Source organism: Megascapheus bottae, chromosome 21 (genome assembly GCF_031878675.1).
Source record: "Megascapheus bottae isolate mThoBot1 chromosome 21, mThoBot2.hap1, whole genome shotgun sequence".
NCBI classification, from domain to species: domain Eukaryota; kingdom Metazoa; phylum Chordata; class Mammalia; order Rodentia; family Geomyidae; genus Megascapheus; species Megascapheus bottae.
Window position 1 is genome coordinate 28,624,325 of NC_143529.1, and position 13,021 is coordinate 28,637,345.

The 13,021-nt window shown below is 39.2% G+C and overlaps 1 protein-coding gene across 1 annotated transcript; it reads right to left on the reverse strand.

Moving 5' to 3' along the window:
* Window positions 1-2,856: 2,856 nt before the first annotated feature.
* Scg2 (secretogranin II) lies at window positions 2,857-9,003 on the reverse strand. The gene is made up of 2 exons (XM_090354904.1): window positions 8,918-9,003; window positions 2,857-5,143 (listed from the first exon to the last, which is right to left on the reverse strand). Exon 2 carries the CDS (start codon window positions 5,126-5,128, stop codon window positions 3,275-3,277), a length of 1,854 nt encoding a protein of 617 aa, XP_090211030.1. The 5' UTR covers window positions 5,129-5,143; window positions 8,918-9,003; the 3' UTR covers window positions 2,857-3,274.
* Between the last annotated feature and the right edge of the window lie 4,018 nt (window positions 9,004-13,021).

The window sequence follows — 13,021 nt, forward strand, 5'->3', positions numbered from 1 at the left end:
GGATCAGTAAATAACCTCTTGATAATAGTGAAAGTGGTGAGAAAATGTGGCTATGTTCTGAGGTGAGACAATAAGATTTGGAGCCATATCATGAGGAAGGGAGGGAGGGTAGGAGACAAGAAGGGAAGAAGAGAGGGAGGGAGGCAGGGAGGGACAGAGGGAGGAAGGACAGGTGGACAAGGAAGGGAAAGGTATTTCAGAGGAAAGGTTCCTTAGAGGGACACATTGAGGAGAACATTTCAAAAGATGGTGGTATAGGGCATTTTGCTTGTGGTTGACTGTTAAGTATCAAAGGGCATAGAGATAAAAAGTTGTAGACTATTTAAAGCAGGAGTTTGGTATCCAGAAAAGTGACTTACAGAATTAAGGGAGGTTTGGGTGTGGGAAATAAGGGATGACTTTTAGTAAGTCTTGTTACAAAATGCACAACCAGATTAGCCCTCATCGCCCCCAAGACATCTAGGGGATCGGAAGAAAGGGCAGATCTGGAGGGGCAAGTCTTACTGCGAGCACACAGAATACAAGGCCACTGATGAAAGTCTGGACTCCTGCAAAAGCTGGGGAAGTTTGAGAATGCAAGTATTTTCTCAGTCCTCTCTCTTCATGGTAATCTGCAGAGGGCATCTGCCTGGAGGGATTTCAGCTGCCTCTGGTTTCTGATGGAAGAAGCTTCTGGCAGAGAAAGGAACAAGATTTCCCTAGACCAATTAATTTGTCATCCACAAGGCAGAGTTTTGTTTCTTATGCTAAGGAGCAACATGCTGATGTATTTATGAAAAAAAATCTGGATCAGAAATAAGTGATGATGAGTCAATAGCCGGGGATATGGTAGGACTGCCAAAAGGCAAAGATACTTGCTTTCTGGTGTCTGGGGGGGGGAGTGTCACTCAAACAAGGAATATATATCCCAATTAAAATTAAAATATCTCCTGAATGCCAATCCTGATTTCTGAAATGTCTCCACTAGGGAACTGTGAAACTCCACTAGGGAAACTGTGAGGCCGTAAGAACAAAGCAGAATAGTACAGCAGGAAGTGTGGGGTTTGTATCCCACCACTCTATATATTTAATCCTGACCTGGATTCTCATTAGCAGTTTGTTCTCATTGCCTAACCTCAAAGACCATAGCAAAGGCAAGGCTCTGTAGGGCCTTGCTTAGAGCAAGCAAGGAAACAGCTCCATGGTTGTCTTAGGATCCAAGGAGAGACTTACTGCATGCTAAATGAATTTGGAGGGAGTGTTCAATGTTCAGGTGTTATGTGTGGCTATGACCACGTATATGCAAAGCATGGAATATAAATATGTCCCTTAGTCTTTAAGGCTTATGATTATCCTGCATCTCTCCATTTGGAATAGCTTTGAGTTAATCCCAGTGGTCCAGACATCTGGTGCCATGCATAATCAAGTATCAGACCCACATGGAAGGAAATACGCATGAGGACCATGCTTGACTCTGCGTTAAAGACATACTCCGTTATCTAAAGCACACTGTAGGTTGGTCTGAGGGCAATGGCATTTACAACCAACTGATCAAAGAACCTCTGTGTAAGATGGCAATTTCTTAGCTTCAAGGTGTTTGAGGAAAATAACTACATGTCAAACTCTGTAGACATAGCCATCTCTAAGTTTCCTTCCACCTGTGGATTCCAGAATTCCAGGAAAGGATAGAATTGGATGGAAAAGAGTTGGGGAAAATGTAAAAATATATATTTTGTGTCTTTCCCTAGGTATTCAGGCCCTCTCACTATCCTTTAATGGTTTGGGAATACTTGAACACACACACATACACACACACACACACACACACACACACACACACACACACACACACACACACACACGGGGGGAGGAGGGAAGCTTGTGTGCTATTCTTTGGAAGTGACCCACACCAAAACTTCCTGATCCCCTCAACATCTCACTTTCCCCATCCCAACCATCCCACACGGTATGACAGGAAACAGTCAGGAATACACATTTTGGAACACATCACTTCAACTAACTTTGAGATCATTATTTTGTTTTCCCAGATATAATGTGATGAACTGAAAATAGGCCAAAATGGAAAGGATTTAGGATAGTGCTTGGCATACCACAAGCACCTAACATATATCTATTGTTTATTCTTCATTTATAACTATATTTTGTTACTGTATATATTTTCTTAGGGTTATTGTCATTGCTGATTACCTGTTGATATATTAGGTGTTGGTACCATTATACTTCATTATACTACATTATGCACAAAGTCCTAGTTCCCATGGGAAGGTGGCTGTTCTCATTAAGGCTGTTCCACGGACTTACCTACTGGGCATATGGGGAGCAAGGACACCTGGGTAAAGGCAAGTTGTTTCCAAAATTTGTGAACATTTCTGATTGCCATGCTCATTGCAGTTTTTCCCTCCCTCCCTCTTTCCCTCCATACCTGCCTTCTCTCTTCCTCCCTCTCTTCCTCCCTCCTTTCCTTCCTCCCTCCCTCCCTTACTCCTTCCTTTTTCCTTCCTGCTGTTTGTGAATGAGAGATTTCATATCTTTTATTTATATCAAGCAAGGTGAAAGATATAAATATTATGCCAAAAGGCTTATTGCATAAATAAATTATATGTCGGAAACCATGTGGAAACCCGCAGTGAGCTGTTGGAAAGGCTTTATTTCTAGGCAGAGGACTGGATCTTGTATGAAGCCCGTCGCTGCTTACCTGCACAGCCTGTCATAATGACAGATTTCCCTTCTGTCTCCAACGTTGCTTGGTGCACAGACATTGTTTTCCAGAATGAGGAGTCCAAAGGGCTCCAGAATAACATTAATTAACCAACAATAAAACACACAATAGAAAAGGCCTTATAAATAAAAACTACATAATTTTGATGCTTTATTGATTTTTTTTGCTCCAGTACTCCACAAAAACACTACAGACAGTAACAAAATAGTTCAATAAATATTAAAAACTTCCAAGAGAATTATAGGACACTCTTTATCATGTATGAGCATTAGCAATGCCACAGCCATTAGATACACTATTGAACATTACCGTAGATACCTTTCTTGAATAAAGGACAGAATTTTTTTTTAATCTGGGAGTCGTAACATTTACACAAATCCACACACAAGAGAACAGCGCAGAGTAAATGAAGCAGATTCCCCAACCACCTGGAGCGGTCTGCCTGTACATCACTTAGAGCATAGTACAGTGTTTACAGGAGAGAAGTCAACACACTAAAGAGAAATCAAGGGTTTGATTGGGGTGGGAAGAAGGGAGATGATGAATGAAAGCTGCTTACATATTTTCCATGGCTCTCTGAGTGACATGCTCCCTTCCCTTCTCAGCCTTTTCTTGGTTGAGGTACTCCAGCACTTTCATTAGCAGATCTTCATCCAAGTACTGTTTGTTTGGGGTGTCATCCTTCTTCAGGGGGCCCACGGGGAACCTCTTATTCACTGGGGCCACTTTCTCAGTCTCCTGGGAGCTGCCCGGGCTCAGGTGTTCTTTGATGGCCTGCTCGAGCTGGTCCTCTTCCAGAAGGTCACCTTCAGACGAGTCCGGACTGGGTCCTCGCTTCAATGGACTCTCATTCATGATCTCGGGGTACTTCACTAACACCCTGGCCAAGTACTCTCCCAGCTCTTCGTCCTTGTCATTCAGATTTTCATAGAGTTCTTGCTGGGTTTCTCCATCGGGCATCCAGGTAGCTTTGGAAAGCTGGGTGGCTCGAGATCTTCCAGGACCATAGGGGAGCCTCGCCAGGCCTTTACCCCGGCTGTATGAATTGGGGAGGTAGGAGGGCTTCTGGCTGGCGGCGTTCTCCATCTCCAGCAGATTCAGAACATCCTCCACACTGATCCCATCGGGCGAGGTCTCAGCGGCAGCCCGGCTGAGGGTTTGGGGGTACCCCGCCTTGGGAAGCATCTTACTTGGGAACGGGTCCGGATGGTCTAGGTCCACGTCCGAGAGGTCCTCCAGGTCCACGGGAAGATCCAGCTCTTGTTCAGGTTCCACGGATCCCAGCGGCTTCTCTCCGCTTTTGAGCATGTCGATCAAGTCTTCCGGGGGGATCTGTAGATTCCTTGAGATTTCAATCAACTGATAAACAGCCTGAGAGTCCAGGGGCTTCCGCAGCAGCCTGGCTGCCGCTTCCCCAGCAGGCCCGGCCTGCGGCCGACCACCGCCCGCCGCCGCGCTCGCTAACCTTTTCAGGTAGGCCATGACCTTGGATGCGTCCCGGGACAGCTGCTCTTCACGCTCGTCCTGGAGACCCAGCGGCCCCGAGCGCTTGCTTTCTTCGTGGCTCTGTTCCTTTGCCTCGGTGGACTCTTTGCTGTCTCTCCCCTCCTCCTCCTGGGTTTGAGGCTCGGGTTTGTCCTCGATGGGGTTCCAGTCCTCCCCGCCCACCACGTCCTCGTAGGCCAGGTTGCCTGCCTTGTACAGGTCGTCCTCGTCACCCGGGTAGGTTTTCTGGTCATCTTCGACTCGCTCGCGTTTCTGGTTACCTGGGCCGGTCAGTTTCCCCAGCTCCTGGAAGACGGACTCAAGCGTGGCGAGGCTTTGTGGGGTGTACTGCTCCTCCACGATCTCGTTGGTGCGCTTGAAGGGGTTGTCCCTGGAAAGCGCCTCGTACAGCAGAGGGACGCGCGGGGGCTGGGGCTTCCTCTCGGGCCACTGTTGGGCCTCGTAGTCCTCAGTCAGGTCCGCGGGGAACCCCTTCTCCAGGTTCAGGGGGTAGGCCTGGTTTTCTTGCAGCGTGGCAGGGGCTTCGCTCTCGGCCTGCCGCAGCGCCTCCAGGATGATGCGCATCCAGTCCTCCTCGCCCAGCGCCTCCCTGGCGCCCTCGGGCAGGTGGCTTTCCTCCCCGCTGGCTCTGGGCTGGAAGGGCACTGCGAGGCCTTGGTAGGGATTGTAGTCTGGGCTGCTTTCTTCCTTGTGAGCTTGTTGCCGGAGCTTCTCTATGTATTCCAAAGCCCTGATCATTTCAGGATTTGGTAACTTGGCGCCATTCTCCAATCGGAGGTCTGGCTCTTTACGAAGCAGCAGTTGGTTTCGTGGAAAGGAGGCTGCGTGAGCTCCAAAGAGGAGGACCACTACGTGGAGGAGAGAGAGAAAGGCCCCAAGCGCTCGCGCCTTCCCTTCTGCCATGTTCTTCAAGATTTCCTTTAAAGCATAGAGAGAAAACGAGAGTTAGCACGAGCTGAAACACAACGGCAAAAGAAACAGAAGACTAGAGAGAGGGGGGAAAGGTGACAGGTGACGACTGCATGTCACTCCTTCACGCTCCTCACATGCTTAGCACAGGAAGCTTTGGCAACGTTCTTGTTCATTGATTTCAAACATGTGCTCGGTTAATCTGTCACCAAAACACTGACATCAAACAGAAAATCATATTAAGTGAACCAAACTCAAAAGAACATAAGCTCAATGGTTTCCCTCATTTGTAATAATTAGCACACATCTAGGATTCTCCTAGCAGAGGATTAGGCTAATGAAAGGGTCGCTAGGATATGGAAACGAGCTTTATCTCGAGTGACTGTCATTCTTCATGTACTACGCTATTTCTCTTCTCTTTTGTTGCCCTTTGGTTAATCTCATATTGTTACTGTAGCTGACTTTGTTACCAATATAAAGGTGTTTTGTATATACGTTTATTTGAAATAGGAAAAGGAAGGGGAAAACGATGATTGGGGAGAGGGAACTGGGGACAAAAACATAAGAAGGGATATCAATGTGTGAAAAGTAATGCACCTACTATCTGGTGAATGTAACTACAACCCTCCTATACATTCCCTCGATAATAATAATTTAAAAAAACCACTGACATCAGATTTTTCAAATTTGATTTCTTCACTTACAAAAACTTGAAGATTCTTTTTTAGCATAAGTTGTTTCTTGTTTAATGAAAGAAGACTTTTTCACTCGCATAGCATAATTAAAAATCACTAGCAAAAATAAGGTTTTTAAATATGTAGTTCCATACATATAATTATGCCCTATGATCACCACGTTTATTGTATCCATATACTACTTTGTAGAATGGCAATTATTTTGTACAGCTACTTAATGACAAAAATAAAAATTTTAAAAAGATTTGTAGAGAAAATAGCAATCCAAAAGCATTATAGAATTATTCAATTTTGTTGTAAAAAAAAACCCCACCGGTGACAATGCATATATGTATAATTATGGAACCCAGAACTTTAGCTGCAGTCATACGGACTTCTTTCATCATGAGACCTAGTCCCATTTGTTTTTCAGAAATAGATCCCATTACCAATTCATAAACCCCAGAATGTGTGCCTTCCTGGGTCTAATCTAGTACACTACAAGAATGAAGTTCCTTTCTCTGTAAGCAGGCTAAAATAATAAACCAGTTTAAAACTTCTTTTCCACATTTCTTCTTGTGCTTTTATTATAACTATCTTAAATGCAATAATTGTGATACTTTTCATCATCCTTCAAGGGTGTATAGTAAATAAACAGATGCTGTGGAAGGAACATAAGTTTTCTTAACTGGTCTATTTCTAAACTTGAGAGTGTTAAGATTCCATTTGTCTTATGCCTGTGTCTATTTTTATATGGACCTGTGAAATCTTCAGTGACTCATCCTGTTAGAAAAGCTTAAAATAACCACTATATAACTCCCGGTTTAGATAAACAGAGACGTGTCCAAATATTCCAACTGAAAAAAATCTTCATTCATTTTTTTCTTCAGAGCTTTAAAAATCTCACATATGAATAAGCAAGAAGAATTTTTAGATGTTTTAGGTGCAAACATTGGGAAAGGCTTTTGAAACACTCATAACTTATAAAATTATAAATAAAATGCATGTAAATTAAGTCTTCAAGATTGTTTGTATCTTTGCTGTATCGTGGGTGCTTTATTAGCTTTAAATTAAGTGGGTACAATTTTGTATTAGATTAGCCATCAGTTGTAGAAAATGTTCTTGCACATTAGATCTGGCTGGTAATTAAGGACATTATTTTCCAGGCATAAAAGTATATATATTTATGGAAACTCCTTTAGCATAGATACATATTATTATTAAAACAATTCTCATCAAATAAATTACTAAGGCTTTTGTGAGATTTCCAAAACCTTTATTGTTAATAAATGTTTATAATAAGTAATTGAACTCAAAAGAATCATAGGTTTAAATGAAAGCATATCATGCATTTTCTTTATATTTTTAGGATAATTCAATGTTGGTAATGAATTTTCAACTTTGACATTTGACATAATTATCTTTAAAGCCTTATTGATATTATTTTCTTTGAAACCATCGTCTGGAAATATTCTTTTTCACATTATTTCGAGAAAACTTTAAGCTTCTGTAACCAAATAAACAGATAAGACCTTCCATATTTAATACAGTACATTTATCCCTGTGCAATGGGAAAAATTAAGTTAATGTTTCTAGACTAATAATTTCTATGCAATACCAGTTCAGCATGGTAAAATGGAATACTTTTTCAAAAAGTTGACAGCACAGCCAAAGTTTCCAGAAACTCAAACTATATATGTATAAATATATATTATACATATATATAACCAGTAATAGCAGTACATTATACATCAATAGCAACATTAGTCTTTTCAAATTCTTTAGTCATCTGAACAAAATTAGAGACATCTAGGACATTCCATTAATAAAAAGAAAAAGGAGGAAGAAAGATTTCCAAAACAATCAAATTCAGGAAAAATGCAAAATTCTCTTACCATTTTTATTAGCTTCTTAATCATCATCTGGAAAGAAAATAGTTTCAAATAACAAACAGCTCTGATACAGTACTCTAGAAATATTCTTACCACCTGGGTTTTGTGCTTCTCTATAAGCACATATAATGTGCAGCACTCATTTCAACTTTCTAAACCCCAGCCTAACAAATGTTAACCTCTAGTCATTTATTTCAGTTGAATTTGAATAAAATAGTTATTGCCTTTAAGATTCAACAGAGATCTCTTCCTGGTTGTAGCTCTTTTTTAAGTAGCAAAATATGGTCTCCATAACTCTTAAAATTCATATAGGATTTGATTTTAAATTTAATTTTCTGAAATTTAAATAACAGAAGCTTCATTTACTGCCTTGAAAGCCATTATGAAAACCTTTTAAACCATTATTAAAACCTTTCTACTGAGATCAGATAGGAAAATTGACATTGAAATATCAAAACACATATAGATGGGTTTCATTTGAGCAACTAGTTAGGATACAAAAATAAACAAAAACAAAAACTTGCCCCAATTCAAATCTTTAGCAAAGTATTGCACAATCTCTATTAACATTAATTTATGCAGTTCTGTATGTTTTCATCATGTATCCAAAATTACCATTTCTCTATAAGTTAAAATCACATCCAACTATGCCCCAAGCTAATATTTAATGTTTCACACAGAAAATAAAAAAACACCTATGTACAGGATCATGCTAAGCTACTTTCCTAGGAATAAAATTAGGATATAACAACAGAAACCTTTTCAAAACATACCACTTCCAAATTTTATGGTCAGTTAATATAGAGCTCGTCTATGTTAAATCAGGAAGGTAGTTGGAAGAATCTTACAAAGTAAATCGAGGGAAAAAGAAACTAGTTCCTAAATTGTCTATCCCTGTGACTACGGTGATTAATAGCCGTTGCATCTTGGAAACCTAGGGCTAGGAATATTAAGCACATAATTTATGTCCCTGGTGGTCTGTCTGGCTTTTCAGAAAAGAAACACATACATTAAGGGAAGAAACAGAACATCAGGTTTGGTTAACTTTACATTAAGATTTACATCAACACTGAAATCCTTAACTTTTTCACTTGTCCTACATACATTGTATAAATAACATCCTGGTTCCCACCTCGAACAGCAATCAGTGTAAATCACAGACTCATTCATATATACACACACTCATTCATATATACACACATAGATAATATCCTTACATTGGCTGAAGAGCATCAGGTTGCTATCTAGTTATCCTGCCCACATAAGCTTGTCCTGTGGTCCTTTTTCTTCTCAGCTAGGGACTGAAGACAGAACACGCAATTTTAGAACTGTCCAGTAAATCAAAGAAAAAAGCAATCCTACCTCTGTTAGATGGCGGAGAAGGCTCACAGCATGCCCTTGCGAGTGCCTCTGCGAGCCCAGTGGATGAGCGGCTGGACCAGTTCAGCACCGGACAGCTCCTGAGCTTATAGGGAGCCGCCGCCTGACTCTGCACTGCCTCACTGACGTCATCGGCTCAGCCACAAACCCCAGCACAGGAGAGCTTTTTCAAAGAATCTCACAGAAAAATAATCACTTTTTTTTTTTAGTGTTGCATGCTCACGCCACCTGTCTTTTTGTGGCAAAAACTGCAGTTGGCTTTCTTTTCTCTTTGAGGCTTCAAATAAAATTCTGTATGTACAGTTCCTCTTACAATTTGTCAGACACATCTGAGTAATTGCAAGATAATTTCATCAATGTTCTAATATCTGTTGCTGCCGTTCTTATTGTTGTCACAACTATGGTTATAAGAAAGGGTATTTTTCCAAATAATAATTTCTTTTACTTCATAAGCCTTCAATGCCAAGGATTTAATTCTATGCTATTAGTACTTTTACAGTATCTGGTCTCAGAAAGAGAGGCTAAGAAATCAAAGACAAATGAAAGTACTGTGTCAGTTTACTAAAGGAAAATATTCTTTCACTAAGAAGCATGTATGTTACATATATGCTACATTCATGTAACTGGAATTCTCTGACAAACAAGAAGATGCAGTACCATACATGTGTTCCTTCTTCACTTAATGTGATAAGTGAAATGGGATTAGTTTAGGGTCCATGAATGGGGCCAGTCTAAGGAGTAATATAGTTAACTCTCAACCTCTTAGATTTATAATTCATAACCATGGCTGTGCTTGGCCATGGAACCTGATTATATATTTTAATAATTTATGTAGATCTAAATTTTTAACTATATTTTATTAAAGAAGTGAGTCCTCCAAAAATCTGTACATGTTGAAGTATATTCTAAGAATAGAAAAGGATCTTCTGATACAAGAGATCCTGGATGTCCCCACTAAGTAAAACTGTCAGTCCTGCCTGATTCTATCCATATTGTAAATTGTGATACTTACCAGGTATTAAATACGTTGCTAACTGCTGATGACAAAAAACAATCACTGGATTTTTTTTCCTTTAAAAAGATTTTAGTCTGAGGAGAAGAAATATAGATTATTTTTATTAAAACACAGCAAGGGAACTTCATGATGACCAGTTGTTCAACCTAAAAGTACAGAGGTAAAGAAACTTGTAAATAAAGGAACATAAGCTGAGATTTGTTTTTGTTATCATTATTTTAAGAAATGATTCTAGCTATGTTGGTTAAACCATAATACTCTCAGATTTCTCAAAGGGGAAAAAAGGAAATAGCTTAAAATCTGATGAAAATTAGATCTTGGGGAAAGTAGTTCTCTACTCTCCCTATTTGATCTCCTGATGAAGATACTTGCTTTTCCTCAGTGATGAGAAGACAGTGATATAGAACTCATAGAAACTTAGGCTGGAATTACATAGCCAATTTATCCAAATATATTTATGCATCATAATGGGATTTTAGAGCATGGTAGAAAGCTGGGTCAAAAACACGAGTAAAATATATCCTATTTATCAGAGTACCATTTAAACAGTATCAACCCTTCCACTGATAGCTTTATACATGTAAGATTTTATTTTTAATCTTAACACAGGTCTGCTAGCTTTGACCTAGTTTTCTAGCTAGTGTTCTGTGTGACCAGTTGAAATGACCAGTATCAATATGAGCTCGGATAATTCTGCAAGGTTATTCTTAAAGGATTGAATTGGTTCAACATAGACCTCGGAAGTCCTCAAGGGAGCAGGCAGCTACTCAGATGGACAAGTCCATGAGCACCCAAGGGGAGATAGAGCAATGGGCCATACATGAGTAATTACATTTCTATTCACTTTATGATATTAGGACAAATCCTTATCATTTATTTAGTTCTAGTATTATCTAGGATTCCATTTTGGAATCTAACAACTAGAACTGATAGCTATTTTTAATCATTATTTTACAAATGAACGAATTGAAGTTCAGGGGGGGGAATAACTAAGTCAGCCATTACTTCTCTCTCATAATTGGTAAAGTTGGGAATGGAACTCAAGTCTTTACTATCTGCACAATGAGTACTATGATTCATGATACTACCAGGTGATATAAATGCAGAAATGAATACGGCACAGATTTGGTCATTAGTCATTTAAGAATCCTCATGGATATCTCAATTACTCTTCCTGGTAGCTAACCAGATGGCATGCCAAGAAAATAGAAAACAAAAACTAACATTGGCTCATGTCACTGCTATTGAATTTATTAACATTCTATTCACCACTCTGTTATTTTTATAGATGTGTTATGTTTCAATGTGTTATATTTAACATATCTCTGAAAAGATCAGTAAATTTTTAGCAGTAGCTATTGATTCTAAGGGGAGCAATTTCCTAATAGTAATCTATTTAGGAAAGTAATTAAATAAAATAAAATGCATATATAAAAATTAAACTTTTATTGATATAAAATATCATAGAACATGTACAAAGCATAAAAACTATGCATTTCTTTTTAATCACTGAGTCTGAGGTAAGATCATTTAAAACATTCTTTAGAAAATTGGAAGTTTCTGTGAGGTCTACATTTCCAGCTATCATTGCTTCTGAGAAACAAATCACTGTATCATGAGCATTTTCAGAATAATTATGTACTGAGTATGATAATGGATTTTACTAAATTCATTTTTCTCCTCACCACAGTGCTATAAAGTTCAAACTAATCATTCACAATTTAACTCTAAGTAATTAGCACGGACTAATGTGTTTTTATGATCAGATTTTCTTAAATGTTGGTCATTTTTGTTCATTGTTATTGCATGTAGATGCAGCCTTTGTTTTTGCAATCATTTTTACAAGCAAGCCTTTACCTTAGTCATATTTTAATTCAAAGCCTATCTTTCTTCCACTCCATTACACAGCTCATTTTGTTTCAATTTATATGAAAGCAATGAACATCCAGAAGACCAGATCTCTCATCTATTTCCTCCCTGAGCCAACTTCCTCCCTTAGCCTCTGTCTCTTTAAAGACAAATATCTCCAGGAAAACTCCCATCTATAGCACTTAACAAGCTGAAGGTCTCTAGTGTTCCCATGAAGATGGCCTTCAGCAGAGAAGCTTTAGGCCTTCCACTGCCCTTTAATTCCTGGGCTCCTTCTCCTAGCTTTTCCTCACCTCCCTATCTCCTTTCTCTTTCCTTTTTCCTTTTCCCTCTTTAACAATCCTCTCTCCTATTAATGATTTGACTCCCTTATCTAAACTCATTTCTTTTGTTTCAATATGCTTTTTTAAATAAACAAATGTTCCCATTGTAAGATAGATTTTTAAAAATAATTTTAAAGGACCAATAAGGTATTTTTCCATCTCCTTTGCAAAGGCAGGCATGTTCAAATTTCAGTTTGGAGGACATAAACTGAGGAACAGAGGATACTTTATTTAATAATATACTTCAGCTTTTCAGATAAAATCTAGTATGTTTTAGGAGATAGGGACTCTGAGGGGTTTATGACTTCTATGTGTCCCATGCCAGTTAAGACCTCATGGTTGCTTAGTTTGTTTATTCGATTGCTTTGAGTTCTACTATTTGAGCTAGGATTTGAGTCCAGCTTATTATAACCAGCTTATTGCTGGTTATTCTGATGATATCTTAGAGCTTTTCTATCCAGACTGACTTCAAATTGTGACCCTCCAGATTTCATTCAGCCTCTTGAGTAGCTGGGATTACAGGGGTAAGTTATAAGCATCTGGCAGAATCTGTCCTTTTATCATCATTTCTAGCCCAGTAACTTGGATATAAAGCCTGCTCAAAAACTATGAAGGAGTGAATTTTCCTTCTTCATGCTAAAGTTTCACATACTACCCCCTGTAAGTTTTTAATCTTCTCAAAAATGTCTTTATGCAAATGAATTGTCTTGATTCATTTGAGCTGCAGGCGTTGC

Bases quoted from the DNA above. Each gene is read 5' to 3' on its own strand.
- Scg2 (XM_090354904.1), bottom strand. From the start codon at position 5,128: ATGGCAGAAGGGAAGGCGCGAGCGCTTGGGGCCTTTCTCTCTCTCCTC.